This window comes from Piliocolobus tephrosceles, chromosome 19 (assembly GCF_002776525.5).
Source record: "Piliocolobus tephrosceles isolate RC106 chromosome 19, ASM277652v3, whole genome shotgun sequence".
NCBI classification, from domain to species: Eukaryota; Metazoa; Chordata; class Mammalia; order Primates; family Cercopithecidae; genus Piliocolobus; species Piliocolobus tephrosceles.
Genome location: NC_045452.1, coordinates 23,230,882 through 23,247,153, shown reverse-complemented (window position 1 = coordinate 23,247,153; position 16,272 = coordinate 23,230,882). Strand labels below are relative to the sequence as shown.

At 50.9% G+C, this 16,272-nt stretch overlaps 2 protein-coding genes across 2 annotated transcripts in view; one reads left to right on the top strand and one right to left on the bottom strand.

The window, feature by feature from the left end:
* TOB2 (transducer of ERBB2, 2) overlaps positions 1-7,663 on the top strand; it is a 13,475-nt gene extending 5,812 nt beyond the window's left edge. The window contains exon 2 of the mRNA XM_023221878.1: positions 3,740-7,663. Coding sequence (XP_023077646.1) covers positions 3,802-4,836 — 1,035 coding nt within the window. The 5' untranslated portion in view covers positions 3,740-3,801 and the 3' untranslated portion in view covers positions 4,837-7,663. The remainder of the gene's footprint in view (positions 1-3,739) is intronic.
* Positions 7,664-8,435: 772 nt separating this feature from the next.
* On the bottom strand, positions 8,436-11,381 carry LOC111548957 (ATP synthase subunit f, mitochondrial-like). The gene is made up of 2 exons (XM_023221879.1): positions 10,969-11,381; positions 8,436-8,860 (listed from the first exon to the last, which is right to left on the bottom strand). The coding sequence occupies exons 1-2, from the start codon at positions 10,974-10,976 to the stop codon at positions 8,575-8,577; spliced, it is 294 nt and encodes a 97-aa protein (XP_023077647.1). The 5' UTR covers positions 10,977-11,381; the 3' UTR covers positions 8,436-8,574.
* Between the last annotated feature and the right edge of the window lie 4,891 nt (positions 11,382-16,272).

The following is a 16,272-nucleotide window of genomic DNA, read 5'->3' as shown; positions in this document are numbered from 1 at the left end:
TGGCCGGATCTCAGCTCACTCCAAGCTCCGCCTCCCGGGTTCACGCCATTCTCCTGCCTCAGCCTCCTGAGTAGCTGGGACTACAGGCGCCCGCCACCTCGCCCGGCTAGTTTTTTGTATTTTTTAGTAGAGACGGGGTTTCACCGTGTTGGCCAGGATGGTCTCGATCTCCTGACCTTGTGATCCGCCCGTCTCGGCCTCCCAAAGTGCTGGGATTACAGGCTTGAGCCACCGCGCCCGGCCTAATTTTTGTATTTTTATAGAGACAGAGTTTCACCGTGTTAGGCAGGATGGTCTCAATCTCCTGACCTCATGATCCACCCGCCTCAGCCTCCCAAAGTGCTGGGATTACAGGCTTGAGCCACCGCGCCCGGCCTCTAGTATTCTTACTTTTTATACTCAAAAGAGCCCTGAATTTGATCTGTAGTGATCGTTAATAGACATTTGAGACTGAGGCATGTGCATCACTTGAGCGCAGGAGTTCAAGAACAGCCTGGGCAACATGGTGAAACCCCATCTCTACATAAAAATATAAAAGAAACATGAGGCCGTATGCGGTGGCTCATGCCTGTAATCCCACCGGTTTGGGAGGCTGAAGCCGGTGGATCACTTGAGGCCAGGAGTTCAAGAGCAGCCTGACCAACGTGATGAAACCCTGTGTGTACTCAAAATACAAAAATTAGCTAGGTGTGGTGGTGGATGCCTGTAATCCCAGCTACTCAGTAGGCTGAAGTGGGAGAATTGCTTGAACCCAGGAGGCAGAGGTTGCAGTGAGCCGAGATCACGCCACTGCACTCCAGCTTGGGTGACAGAATGAGACTCCATCTCGCAAAAAAAAAAAAAAAAAAAAAAAAAAAAAAAAAAAAGCTGTGTGTGGTGGTGCACGCCTGTAGTCCCAGCTACTTGGAGGCTGAAGTGGGAGGATCACCTGAGCCCAGGGAGGTGGAGGCTGCAGTGAGCTGTGATCCTTCCACTGCACCCTAGCCTGGGTGACAGAGTGAGACTCTATCTCAAAAAAAGAAAAAGAAAAACATAGATGTATGAAGAAACTTAGAGATGAAGTCTCTAAGGAAAAGGCTGGGAAAAGAGGGAAACCAGGGTATTCTGAGTCCTGAGTGTTCTTGTGGAAGGTTTGGGAGAGGCATAGTTGTGGCACCTCTGCTGAGTCCCATGTGACCGTCTCTGTTCCTCAGACCTGAAATGAGAGTTAACTAGATTTAGCCACTGTCATGCTGCTCCAGATTGACCCAGTGAGTCTTCTCTGATACATTCACCCCAGAAATCTTTTTCTGAGGATTTAGTCCCCAGAATGCCCCTTAAGGCTGTGTGTGTTGACTCATGTCTGTAATCCCAGCACTTTGGGAGACCAAGGCAGGCGAATCACTTTAGGTTAGGAGTTTGAGACCAGCCTGGCCAATATGGTGAAACCGCATCTCCACTAAAAGTACAAAAATTAGCCAGACGTGGTGGCAGGCACCTATAGTCCCAGCCACTCGGGAGGCTGAGGCACGACAATCACTTGAACCTGGGAGGTGGAGGTTGCAGTAAGCCAAGATCGTGCCACTGCAGTCCAGCCTGGGCAATAGAATGAGACTCAGTCTCAAAATACATACATATATACATACATACATACATACACTGCACTCCAGCCTGTGCAATAAAATGAGACCTAGTCTCAAAATATATACATACATACATACATACAGTAAAATTAAATTAAATTAAATACCCCTTAAGAGCCATGGACCCAGGCCTGAGAATTACAGGGAAATGTGTTGGGGCAGGTGTTTAGGAAACTCAAAATCCCCAAGCCTGAAATTAGCACCTGGATACTAAAGCTGGATCCAGAAAAGATTTGAATCAAAATCCAGCTCCGAGTCTTTCACAGGACAGAAGATGCCCTTAACAGTCCATGGAGCAGTCATGTCTCTGTGTTTAGCTCAGCAGCACAGCTTTGCCCAGAGGTCTGGCTCGTAACATGTTCTGGCGCTGCCTCCCCTCAGAGGGCTTTTTCAGTTCAGTTTCTCCCCCAGCATGAGCCCCGGAGCTGCTCTTTTGGAGAAAATGAGATTAGGATCCCTGGCTCTCAGGACCTCACAGATCATCTTCCTGAGACATCAGGCTGGCCCAGGCCGAGGGAATAAACCTTTTTGACCTCAGTGGGATCTGGCTGTGAGAGAATCCCAAAATAACAATCTGGTGTTTATCTTGGGCTGCCTTCTCTTCAGGGATCTCAAAACACTTGATAAATCTGATCTGCTGCCGAGGACAGGTGGTCAGACAGTCCCTGGGAGACTGAGTGATGATGGGTCCCTGCTGGAGGCTGCAGGGTGATGGAAAATTTCTTTCCTCTGCCACTCTCATCACTTACACTCTCACCAGAAACTTCTCTCTCCTTTTTTCTGCTTCCCTATGGCAGCCCCCAGTCAGCAGTTCCCTTGTTGGTCCACATCTCTGTTTGTGACAGGTCTTGCCTTTTTCCTGGGGCTCATGCTCTTGTCTTATTCTTTTTGTTTTGTTTTGTTTTTTGAGACGGAGTTTCGCTCTTGTCGCCCAGGCTGGAGTGCAATGGCACGATCTCGGCTCACCGCAACCTCCGCCTCCCAGGTTCAAGCGATTCTCCTACCTCAGCCTCCTGAGTAGCTGGGATTACAGGCATGCACCACCACGCTTGGCTAATTTTTTGTATTTTTAGTAGAGACAGGGTTTCTCCATGTTGGTCAGGCTGGTCTCAAACTCCTGACCTCAGGTGATCCGCCCGCCTCGGCCTCCCAAAGTGCTGGGATTACAGGCGTGAGCCACTGCACCCGGCCGGAGTTCTTCAATCAGTTCTGCAAACCCAGACTGAGCCAGACAGCATACACACCCATGGGGCCCATGATGACAGATGGATGTGACTGGAGTCCAGGCCCCCAGTGAAAAATTGGCAGTGCTCTTTCCTGTTCAGTGACCTGTATCCCTTTTCATTTAAGGAGAACAACCAAAGATTTTAAACTTACATCTTAGTCTGTGACAGTTTGGGGGCACGACTTCACCAGGATATTGCAGAGACAGCAAGAGCCTTCTCTTCTTCACCTGATTTAGGGACTTGATTTTTTTAGTGTCATTCATACAGTGACCTGAATTCTCAAGATGGTGGAAAACACAGCTTCCCTATTTCTTTAGAATTACTTAAAAATAGTAGCTTTTTTTTTTTTTTGAGATACAGTCTCGCTCTGTCGCCAGGCTGGAGTGCAGTGGCATAATCTTGGCTCACTGCAACCTCTGCCTCCTGGGTTGAAGCGATTCTCCTGCCTCAGCCTCCCAAGTAGCTGGGACTCCAGGCGCCCGCCACCATGCCCAGCTAATTTTTGTATTTTTAGTAGAGATGGGGCTTCACTATGTTGGCCAGGATGGTCTCAATCTGTTGACCTTGTGATCTACCTGTCTCGGCCTCCCAAAGTGCTGGGCTTACAGGCATGAGCCACCATGCCCAGCCAACAGTAGCTAACTTTATCAATTACCTTTTAATTGCCAGGTACATTGTGAGGCAGTTTATATCCTTGAACTAACAACTTCATGATGGCCTCATGTTACTAATGAGGAAACTAGGGCCCACAGTCAGACATTAGCCACTGGTGGGGCAGAAATAGGCTCCTGATTCTAGTGTGATCCAAAGTTGGTGCTTTTCTGTCTATCCTTACCTGTTGGTCACCACCAGCTTTCTGCATATTTTCTCATGGTGCCTCTCATTTCCCAGAGCCGTCTGGAGCCCGAGGCTGTACACGTGCCCTGTGCTGATTCTCTGCCTAGGAAAGGACCATGCAGCTAGAGATCAAAGTGGCCCTGAACTTCATCATCTCCTACTTGTACAACAAGCTGCCCCGGCGCCGGGCAGACCTGTTTGGGGAGGAGCTAGAGCGGCTTTTGAAAAATAAATATGAAGGCCACTGGTACCCTGAAAAACCCCTGAAGGGCTCTGGCTTCCGCTGTGTTCACATTGGGGAGATGGTGGACCCCGTGGTGGAGCTGGCCGCCAAGCGGAGTGGCCTGGCGGTGGAAGATGTGCGGGCCAATGTGCCTGAGGAGCTGAGTGTCTGGATTGATCCCTTTGAGGTGTCCTACCAGATTGGTGAGAAGGGAGCTGTGAAAGTGCTGTACCTGGATGATAGTGAGGGCTGTGGTGCCCCAGAGCTGGACAAGGAGATCAAGAGCAGCTTCAACCCTGACGCCCAGGTGTTCGTGCCCGTTGGCAGCCAGGACAGCTCCCTGTCCAACTCCCCATCACCATCCTTTGGCCAGTCACCCAGCCCTACCTTCATTCCCCGCTCCGCTCAGCCCATCACCTTCACCACCGCCTCCTTCGCTGCCACCAAATTTGGCTCCACTAAGATGAAGAAGGGTGGCGGGGCAGCAAGTGGTGGGGGTGTAGCCAGCAGTGGGGCAGGTGGCCAGCAGCCACCACAGCAGCCTCGCATGGCCCGTTCACCCACCAACAGCCTGCTGAAGCACAAGAGCCTCTCTCTGTCTATGCATTCACTGAACTTCATCACGGCCAACCCGGCCCCTCAGTCCCAGCTCTCGCCCAATGCCAAGGAGTTCGTGTACAACGGTGGTGGCTCGCCCAGCCTCTTCTTTGATGCGGCCGATGGCCAGGGCAGTGGCACCCCAGGCCCGTTTGGAGGCAGTGGGGCTGGCACCTGCAACAGCAGCAGCTTTGACATGGCCCAGGTATTTGGAGGTGGTGCCAACAGCCTCTTCCTGGAGAAGACACCCTTTGTGGAAGGCCTCAGCTACAACCTGAACACCATGCAGTATCCCAGCCAGCCGTTCCAGCCCGTGGTGCTGGCCAACTGACCGTCTACCTGCCCGTGGGGCCAGAAGCACCCAAGACCACAGAAAAGAGAAAGAAAAGGCCAAAAAAAAGAGGAAAAGAAAAATGTACAAAAAGATTTTCGATCTTCTCACTCTCACTTCTAGAAAAAAGATCCAGCCCAGGCACGGAATGGGAGGGCCCCGCAAAGCACCCAAGTGTGTTTCACTCACCCCTTACCACTCACCCACCGGCCTGTGATTTATTTGGTTGGTTTGGGTTTTGTATTTCTTTTTCTTTTTTTTTTTCTTACATGTAGTTTTCTATATAACATCTTTAATGAGTGGCTTCCTGTGCTAAGAATGGTCCAGATGTGAACTGCTGCTCCCTGCTCCTCCCTTCCTCCTTCACACTCCTAGTTTAGGATTGGTGTGTCCAAGCTCACAGGGAAGAAAGAGCTGCAGCTGGAGCCTGACCCTCCCTGGAACAGGGAAAGGCTGGCCCGTGTCACTGCCTCTGTCACCCAGCTATCCTCGCACTCAAAGCCATCCAACCTCAGCAGGCCTTCTCGGGCCCTGCCACCTGAATAGGTCTGACCCCAGTCCCCACTCCCTTTCAGGCTGGGCCACAGGGAGCTGCCGGCTGGCCACTTGACACCCTCCGCCTAGAGCTGATGTCTGTGACTACAGGGAGATTAGCACTTGGTCTAGTGAAACTCCTTTCATCTCTGTCCTATGGCCCACCCCACCATTCCCTCCAGGCCCAGACCATCATCGTGTGTGGCCTTCCTTTCCCTCATGCAGCCCCTTCTTCCCCAGGCTGGAGGTTGTGGGTAGGGAGGGGTGTGTGTGTGTGTGTGTGTGTGTGTGTGTGTGTGTGTGTGTGTGTATGTGTGTGTGTGTGTGGTTTGCTGTCCTTTTTTAAAGGATTCCAAGCCATGTGAAACTTCCCTTCTGGATGTGATTCTGGGTTGCAGCAAATGCTTATTTATATGTGAGGCTGGGGAATGGGCTGGGGGTATTGGCAGTCCTTTTGCAGGGCAGTGTGCATGGTGGGGTGACACCACTGTGGCTGAGCCCAAGACACTCCCAGAGGAAAACACTGCAGAAGGAACTGGTTTGCAGACTGCAGAAGGATCTGCACTTTTGTTTTTGACCAAAACGATAATAATGTTAGCTCTGAAGGGCAGAGGGAATGCCCAAGCCCCTGATGCCTATGAGAAGCCCCCGGACTTCACCCTCCTGTTGTGTGACCTTAGCCCAGCGGGAGCTGCTCACCTGAGCACCCTTGGGGGCGGGCAGGGAGGCAGGGTGGGGTTTTAGAGTTAGTGTCTGTGCGGGGGCAGCCCTGAGCCTGGAGTTGAGACTTTGCGTCTCTTAGTTGGAGGTGTTGAGTGCATTTGTGCCCCTGCCTGGTTGAGAGCTTCTCGGTACCTCTTGCCACCCCTTCTCACTGCCCTGACCCAACCCCATTGGACCTTGATGCTGCGAAGAGTGGTGTCCTGACAGGGACTCGGGCTCCCGCCTGATGTGTTGGATTATAGGAGAGCGCTTGCTCTCCTGCCTCTGCAGGAGAGGGCTTGTTCCTCCAACCCTAGGAGGCCAGGCAAGCATGAACAGGAGCCAAGGGATCAGCGTCATGAACTTTTTCTTCTTTGCAAAGAGGGGTACTTGGCATCAGGGTCCCATCGCCAGAAAGCACCAAAGCCCCTGGCACCCCACCCACTCCATCCTACCCAGGGACCCCAAGTAGGCAACTGCTATGGCAGTGGGTCCAGCCCAGGCCGGCACTGCCAGCCTCCTCTCCCTACAGTATGCACCAGCTCTACCTCCCCCGGCAGGCAATGTCCTGGCTTCTCAGCCCAGCACCATCTGTTCCCCTAGACGTCTCAGGGGCCAGCCCAGTCTGGGCCATCCTTCCCCTCATCCTCGGCTCCCACACAGGTGACAGGCCCAACAGATAACTTCTCTCTGAGAAAGGTTGGATGCTGCCTTACGTCCCCTTCTAGCCCTCCTCCCATCGCCACACACAGGCACCCACCCACACCAGGTCAGCTTGTTTCTCACATGTAGGGAGAGAGGGGAGACCAACCCCTTTGTGTCTTTTGAAATACGAAGAAAAATGTGTGTTCAGGAGCATGACTCCAGTGCTGCGCTCTTGGGCCCAGTTCAGTCCGTCTTGTCTCAAATCTAGGCATTTTTGCTTCAATTTTATTTTTTTTAAGAAAACAAAAACAGAAATCTGCACTAATTTACCTGGTTTCGTAGGAAAACTTTTTTTTTATTTTTTACATTTTTTGGTGTCCGTTTGTATTGAATAATTTGCTACATTTGTAAAATGTAAGAGGTATATATAATATATGTATATTTCTAACGTAAAAAACATAATTTTTTTCTTTTCAAGATTTTTTCTTAAGATGAGAGAAACATATTTTTTCAGGAAAAACAAACTTTAAAAAAAAGAGGAGAATAAAACCTTTTCTCCCCTTTCCCCATGCTCTATCCCTCTTTCCCAGGAACAAATCGAAAGGTGGATTATCTTGTGAAGAATGGAAACTGTTAGTCCGGAATGATGTCTTTTTCTCAATGCAGTGAGTTATAGATTCTCTCGTTTTCTCCCTAGGGATGGGAAGGGGGCATTGAGGCAAGCCTGGAGAGGAGCCCGGGGAGCAGGGTCATGAACTTTTTTCTTTAGTGAAGGAGGAATACAATCAAGGGTTTTGTATTCAGAATGTTGTGCAATATTTTGGAATGGGACATTGGTGTGTTTAGAGATTTTAGTTTAAAAACAAAACAAAAAGATTGATCAAATCTGTACAGTTTCTATTGTTCCAGATTTTTTAAGTTTGTATTAAAAGCATGATATATAACAGCCTTCTGCCTGCTCCTGGCTTGCTTGGTTTCTGGGGTCCCTTTTCGGATGGAGAGAATGGGAGTGGCCCAACCCTTACAGACTCCAAGAAATGATTGGTCCTCCTTACAGTGACAGCCTCCGATGGACATAACTGTCCTGGTGCCCCTTCTTGACCACCTATCCATCCCATCAACACAGGATACTTCATTGTGCCTGCTACACCAGATGCTTTTCTACACTGGAAACAGATTCCACGAAGTTAGGAACCACTCCAGTTCCCTTAGCCAGTTGGTGGTGGCACCAGGGCTGGGAGCAGAGCCTGGAGAACGGGGTCCTTCTTCATGACTCTTTAGGAATTGCCTATTCCTGTGGTGAGGAGAGAGGGAGTAGCCTCCAGCCTGCTCTAGATCTAGTACTTGATCCTTAGTACTAGATCCTTAGATGTGGGCAAGGATAACAGCTCACCTAAGCCAGGTTCCATCCAAAACCCTGGTGCTTGGATTCTCAGCCCTTTTCTGGGGCTGGACAATTCTGGAGCTGCTTTAAGAGTAAGACAGCCCAGCACAGAGAAGGCCACCCTTCTGGCAGTGGCCGATTTCCTTAGGAGCTCTGCCATCTCCCAGTGCCCCAGGCCATATTTTCCCCTTCCCAGGGCCTGTGCCCATCAATGCTGCCCATCTAGGAGAGAAACAAAATCTCTCTATACCATCTCCCACCAGCGTGTACTTCATGTCAGAAACTGGCAAGGCCCCTGGGCTGAAGTGAGCTCAGAATATTTGTGAAGTTGTTATTTTTTTTTTAACAGTCATCTTTTATTTGGAGGTTAATTCCCATCAGGATATGAAAGGATTCAGCAACAATCGAGATTGTGTTCCTCACGGAAGGGCTCGGGCCAAGGTCTTGGGGTGGGGGGGTGCAGTGTGTCCTCTTCAGTAGTATTTGCGGAGCCGCTCGTGCTTGAGATGCTTGTAGGAAAGGCAGTAGCTGAAGAGCACATAGCATGCCAGCACCATGGTAACTCCCGAGATGCTCCCTGTTCTCACGTCAATGTACCTGTTGTAGTACTGGTAGTAACCTCTTTGAAACGCTCTGAAAATGCCACTAGGGCTGAAGTCCCGCATCAAGATCCAGCGTGGCAGCTCCCCCAGTCTGACCTCCAGAAGTTTCTTGTCCTTCACTGATACGACTGACGCCATCTTGGAGTCCTGGTGTCCGCTGTGCCGGGCCGCGCGGAAGTTAGTTAGTTAGTTATTCATTCATTCATTCCGTTTTTTTGTTTTTTGTTGTTGTTGTTGTTGTTTTTTGAGACGGAGTCTTGCTTTGTTGCCCAGGCTGGAGTGCAGTGGCTGGATCTCAGCTCACTGCAACCTCTGCCTCCCGGGTTCTCGCCATTCTCCCGCGTCAGCCTCCTGAGTAGCTGGGACCACAGGCACCCGCCACCTCGCCCGGCTAGTTTTTTGTATTTTTAGTAGAGACGGGGTTTCACCGTGTTAGCCAGGATGGTCTCGATCTCCTGACCTCGTGATCCGCCCGTCTCGGCCTCCCAAAGTGCTGGGATTACAGGCTTGAGCCACCACGCCCGGCCTCCGTTTTGAATTTTAATTGGACAGGGTCTTGAACTCCTGGGCTCAAGCAATCCTCCCACCTCGGCCTCCCTCTCAAAGTGCTGGGATTACGGACATGAGCCACCATTCCTCATCCTGTTGAATTTTCACAGGGATTGTTCATCCTGACAGGGATTGTCTCCATTTTGCAGTTAAGAAATAGGCTGGGTGGCCGGGCGCAGTGGCTCAAGCCTGTAATCCCAGCACTTTGGGAGGCCGAGGCGGGCGGATCACAAGGTCAGGAGATCCAGACCACGGTGAAACCCCGTCTCTACTAAAAATACAAAAAAATAAGCCGGGCACGGTGGCGGGCGCCTGTAGTCCCAGCTATTCAGGAGGCTGAGCCAGGAGAATGGCGTGAACCCGGGAGGCGGAGCTTGCAGTGAGCTGAGATCGTGCCACTGCACTCTAGCCTGGGCGACAGAGCAAGACTCCGTCTCAAAAAAAAAGAAAGAAATAGGCTGGGTGCGGTGGTTCACGTCCGTAATCCCAGCACTTTGGGGGCCGAGGCAGGTGGATCACTCGAGGTCAGGAGTTTGAGAACAGCCTGGCCAACATGACAAAACCCGTCTCTATTTTAAAAATACAAAAATTAGGCCAGGCGCGGTGGCTCAAGCCTGTAATCCCAGCACTTTGGGAGGCCGAGACGGGCGGATCACGAGGTCAGGAGTTCGAGACCATCCTGGCTAACACAGTGAAACCCCGTCTCTACTAAAAAATACAAAAAGCTAGCCGGGCGAGGTGGCTGGTGCCTGTAGTCCCAGCTACTCGGGAGGCTGAGGCAGGAGAATGGCGTAAACTCGGGAGGCGGAGCTTGCAGTTAGCTGAGATCCCCCCACTGCACTCCAGCCCGGGTGACAGAGCGAGACTCCGTCTCAAAAAAAAAAAAATAATATTAGCTGGGTGTGGTGGCAAGCGCCTATAATCCCAGCTACTTGGGAGGCTGAGGCACTAGAATCTCTTGAAACAGGGAGGCGGAGGTTGCAGTGAGTTGAGATCGCGCCATTGCACTCCAGCCTGGGTGACAGAGCAAGATTCCGTCTCAAAGAAACAAACAAACAAGAAATAGGCTCCAACTTAGATTACCTTAGATTCACAAAACTAGTAAGTAGTAAAGATTTTGACTCGTGTCTGATTTTTTCATTTATTGGTCCAAGTGATACTGGGCAGTGTCAGTTTTTGTCCACTGGAGAATAAATCAGACACTGTCTGCCTTCCCAGAGTTGATGTCTCACATGCATTTGATACAATTGTAACTGCTATAGAAGAGTGATACGGGTTAAGGGTGGCAGGGGATGACCTTGCCACCTCTACTGCCACGCCACCACTGGGCTGGGGTAGGGGGGAAACAGTTCTGGGGTATCAGTGGGGTACGGGGCCTCCTCAGGCCCCTCACTCCCCAAACAGGCAACACTGAGCGCTCCCCAAGTTGGTGAACTAGAAGCTCCCAGGACAAACATCCAACCTCTGGAGAGGTCACAGGAGGCCTGGTGTCCAGCCCCTCCATGGGCCACTTCCCCTCTGCAGGGCCTATTGAGGGGAGGGAGGTCCGCATCCAGGATAATGAGGCCCTGGCCTGCCAGACACAGGGCCATCTGCAGGGGTTTCACTTTCTTCCATCCTGCCAGGCCAGGGAGAAGCCCACCTTGTCCCTGTATCCCTGTGTATAAGCTGACCACCCAGCCTTGGGCCCCACGGCAGGGGCAGGATGGCCCTCACCTGCTCATTCCTGTTTCATGTAGACACAGGTCCTGACGCGGCAGGTGCCTGCTCCCACTCCCTGTCGTGCCGTCAGTGGAAGGTCCTGGGCGAGACCCAGCTCAGAAGCCAGACTCACCTTCCTGGCCCGGCCCATCCCTCTGAAGGTATAGATACTATGGATTTGGGGGAAAAAAAAAATTCTCCATGGCACAGACAGAAATCATTCATTCATTCATTCATGCCTTTGTTTATTCAGCACTCACTCACTGGCTCTGAAGAGGTGGAGGGGGAGACTTGGAGGGGTAAAGGGATCCAGGGGCCCCAGCCCTGCAGCAGGGGAAGAAAGAATATTCTAGTAGACTCAGTTCCTCTGAAAAAGGCTAATTTATTCCTTTGACAAACTATCCATGGGCATCCACTCTCTGCCCTGGGAACACAGGTGTGCCACCACACCAGGCTAATTTTTGTACTTTTTTTTTTTTTTTTGAGATGATGTCTTGCACTGTTGCCCGGGCTGGAGTGCAGTGGTGCAATCTTGGCTCACTGCAACCTCCGCCTCCCCAGTTCAAGAGATTATCTTGCCTCAGCCTCCCCAGTAACTGAGATTACAGGCGCATGCCATCACGCCCAACTAATGTTTTGTGTTTTTAGTAGAGATGGGTTTTACTGTGTTAGCCAAGATGGTCTTGACATCCTGACCTTGTGATTCGCCCGCCTCGGCCTCCCAAAGTGCGGGGATTACAGGCATAAGCCACCGCGCCTGGCCAATTTTTGTACTTCTAGTAGAGACAGGGTTTCGCTATGTTGGCCAGGCTGGTCTCAAACTCCTGACCTCAGGTGATCCGCCCGCCTCGGCCTCCCAAAGAGCTGGGATTACAAGTGTAAGCCACCATGCCCGGCCAATTCTCTGCATTTTTAATTTGGGGGATTTCACTATCAGAGAGAAGTAGGTTCTAGGTCCTTGAAGCTGCCAATTCACTGTGTAACTTTGAACCCCTCTTGACATCTGTCCCATTTGTACAACAGGGGACAGTGGGGCTAGGCCCCTGTCCAGCTAGGCCATTCAGGATGGTCCCTGTGCCTGCCTGCACCTCTTCTTGCCCCACTGGCTCCTGAGCCCTAGGGAGGGCCCTAGGAGGACCCTGTATGGTGGCACTTTTCCCAAAGATGTGAGGAAGTAATGATGGGTTGAGCCCTGGGCAGAACCATATACCATCAAGTCAGACCCTCCAACCCAAGACACAAGAACCTAGTCAAACTACTGCTGGGCTGTGGCAGGGCTGGGAAGTCCAGACAGGAGAAGAGTCTTGGCCCAGAGGCCCAGACATCTGGGTTCTTTTTCTAGCTCTGCCCTGATTCACTATATTCCTTTTTTCTCTCTCTCTTTTTTTTTTTTTTTTTGAGACAGGATCCTCGTCTGTCACTCAGGCCGGAGTGCAGTGACAGGATCATGGCTCACTGCAGTCGTGACCTCCCAGGCTCAAGCAATCCTCCTGCCACAGTCTCCCGAGTAGCTAGGATTACAGGTGTAAGCCATAACACCCAGTTAATTTTTTACTTTTAATTTTTTGTAGAGACAGGGTCTTACTATGTTGTCCAGACTCGTCTCAAATTCCCGGGCTCAAGTGATCCTCATGCCTCCTAAAGTGCTGTGATTACAGGTATGAGCCACCTCGCCCAACCTGATTCACTACACTATTTTTATTTTTATTTGCAATGGAGTCTTGCTCTGTCACCCAGGCTAGAGTGTAATGGTGTAATCTTGGCTCACTGCAACCTCCGCCTCCCGAGTAGCTGGGATTATAGGTGCATGCCACCATGTCCGGCTAATTTTTGTATTTTCAGTAGAGACAGGGTTTCACCATATTGGCCAGGTTGGTCTAGAACTCCTGACCTCAAGTGATCTGCCTGCCTCAGCCTCCCAAAGTGCTAGGATTACAGTCATGAGCCACTGCGCCTGGCTTGATTCATTATATTAAACATTCAATATTCAGCTGAGGCGATGGCTCACGCTTGTAATCCTAGCACTTTGAGAGGTGAAGGCAGAAAGATTGCTTGAGCCCAGGAGTTTGAGACCATCCTGGGAAACATGGTGAGATTCCCATGTCTCTACAAAAAATTAAAAAATTAGCCAGCCATGGTGGCATATGCCTGCAGTCCCAGCTACTCAGGAGGCTGAGGTGGGAGGATGACTTGAGCCCAAGAGGTCCAGGAAGAAGTGAGATGTGATCGTGCCACTGCACTCCAGCCTGGGCAACAGCGTGAAACCCTGTCTCAAAAAACCTCCAAAATTCCACATTCAATATGGGACCCCCATAAACACTGGACACTGTGATAGGCATGAGGAAATAAGGGGCAACTGCAGACAAAATCCTTGCTGTCCTGAAACAATGTTCTATTAACTGAAAACAAACAAACAAATGAGAAAATGGCAGATGGTAAGATAATTACGACCAGTGACAGTGGCTAGTGACAAAGTGGACACTTATATTGGGTGGACACGACAAGGTAGGCCTTCCCGAGAAGGGGGCTTTCAACCCGTGACCTGAAGCATACGATTACTTGTCACATGCTTAACAGGGAGAAGAGCAGCAGGACCAGACACTTCCAAGGGCAAGAGGCAGGGACAGGTTGGTGGGTTCAGGGAAGAAAAGGCCAGCAGCAACAGGCAAGTGGCGCAGATGAGGTCGAAGGGGGTCCCAGGCCATAGCATGGGCCCTGCCTGAAGCCTGGATGTGAAGCTGGCATTTTCTCTTCAATATGCACTAAGTTTCTTGCCCCGTGGTTGCATTATCTGTAGCTAGGGGCAGAGACAAGAAGAGAGCTTTCTCGGCCGGGCGTGGTGGCTCACACCTGTAATCCCAGCACTCTGGGAGGCTCAGGTGGGCGGATCACCTGAGGTCAGGAGTTCGAGACCAGCCTGTCCAACATGATGAAACCTTGTCTCTACTAAAAATACAAAAAATTTGCTGGGTGTGGTGGCACGTCCCTGTAGTCTCAGCTACATGGGAGGCTGAGGCAGAAGAATCGCATGAACCCAGGAGGCAGAGGTTGCAGTGAGCTGAGATCACACCATTGCACTCCAGAATGGTGACAGAGACTCCGTCTCAAAAAAAAAAAAGAAAAAAGAAAAAAAAGAGAGAGAGCACTTTCTCTCACATATTCAACTGCAAACTCTCTTGGAACCCTCCTTTATGCCAGGCCCAGAGCAAGGACCGCCGCAGGAGCAGACCCAGGCCCCTCCCTTGGAGGGGCCTTCTACTGGTGGAAGAGCTGGGAGAAGACAAACCCAGGTCTCATGACTTCAACACCACATCAGGTCCACAGCAGGAGGAGGCCCAGGAGCTCTATGCACCAGAGGAGGCTCCCACGTGGCCCTGGAAGGCTTTTCAGAGGGTTGACAGAAGCTAGTAGGTGAAGAATTTGAAGAAAGGGGAACAGCACTTATGCCAAGTGCTTCTGGGTGAGTTGCAGGGTAACATGACACCTGGTCTTGGCATTGAGGGGGCCTTAGGGAGTCCGTGGAGCAGGGAAGGGGAGTGAGACTAAGGGGCACAGGAGTGAAGGGTGAAGTCAAGGGCACAGCAAGTGTAACTGACTCTTTCAACAAACCACAGAGGTTTCCAGAAGGCAGAAATGTAAAACCCCTCACAAAGTGCTGAGATTACAGGCTTGAGCCATTGCACCCCGCCTAAAACCACAATGAACGTAACTATTAAAACAGCTAAAATGAAAGAGACTGTCCACAGCAAATGCTGGTGAAGATGTGCAGGAATTAGTAACTTAATATACTGCTCATGGGAATGGAAAATGGTATAACCATTTTGGAAGATAATTTGGAAGGGAGGCTTTTTTTTTTTTTTTTTTTTAAACAGAGTCTCGATCTGTTGCCCAGGTTAGAGTGTAGTGGCCCGATACCGGCTCACTGCAACCTCCGCCTCTCGGGTTTAAGCAATTATCCCTACCTCAGCCTCCCAGGTAGCTGGGATTACAGGCGCCTGCCACCGGGCCACTTAATTTTTTTCTATTTTTAGTAGAGACGGGGTTTTGCCATGTTGGCTAGGCTGGTCTTGAACTCCTGACCTCAGGTGATCTGCCTGCCTCAGCCTCCCAAAATGTTGGGGTTACAGGCGTGAGCCACCGCAGAAACACCCAGAAGGGAAGTTTCTTTTCTTTCGTCTTTGTTTTTGTTTTCTTTTTGAGATGGAGTCTTGCTCTGTCGCCCAGGCTGGAGTGCAGTGGTGTGATCTCAGCTCACTGCAAGCTCTGCCTCCTGGGTTCACGCCATTCTCCTGTCTCGGCCTCCCAAGTAGCTGGGACTACAGGTGCCCGCCACCACGCCCAGCTAAGTTTTTGTATTTTTAGTAGAGACGGGGGTTTCACCATGTTAGCCAGGATGGTCTCGATCTCCTGACCTCGTGATCCGCCCACCTCGGCCTCTCAAAGTACTGGGATTACAGGCATGAGCCACCACACCTGGCCGGGAAGTTTCTTTTTTTGTTGTTGTTGTTGTTGTTGTTGTTGTTGTTGTTGAGACAGAGTCTCGCTCTGTCGCCCAGGCTGGAGTGCAGTGGCCGGATCTCAGCTCACTGCAAGCTCTGCCTCCCGGGTTTATGCCATTCTTCTGCCTCAGCCTCCCAAGTAGTTGGGACTACAGGCGCCCGCCACCTCGCCCGGCTAGTTCTTTTGTATTTTGTTTTAGTAGAGACGGGGTTTCCCTGTGTTAACCAGGATGGTCTCTACCTCCTGACCTCGTGATCCGCCCGTGTCGGCCTCCCAAAATGCTGGGATTACAGGCTTGAGGAAGTTTCTTAAAAAGTTAAACATACAGCCAGACATGGTGGCTTATGTTGGTAATCCCAGTACTTTGGGAGGTCAAGGCGGGAGGATTGTTTGAGCCCAAGGAGTTCAAGACCAGCCTGTGCAACACAGTGAGGAGATCTTGTCTCTACAAAAAATGGTCAGGTGTGGTGGCTTATACCTGTAATCCTACCAGTTGAGAGGCTGAGGTGGGAGGATCATTTAAGCCCAGGAGTTCAAGATCAGCCTGGGCAACATGGCAAGATGGCAACATGGCAAGACCCCATCTCTACAAAAACTTAAAACATTAGTGGGCTGGCCGGGTGCAGTGGCTCACGCCTGTAATCCCAGCACTTTTGGAGGCCGAGGTGGGCAGATCACGAGGTCAAGAGATCAAGACAATCCTGGCCAACATGGTGAAACCCTGTCTCCACTAAAAATATATTTTAAAAAAATTATCCGGGCATGGTGGCATGCGCCTGTAATCCCAGCTACTCAGGAGGCTGAGGGAGGAGAATCACT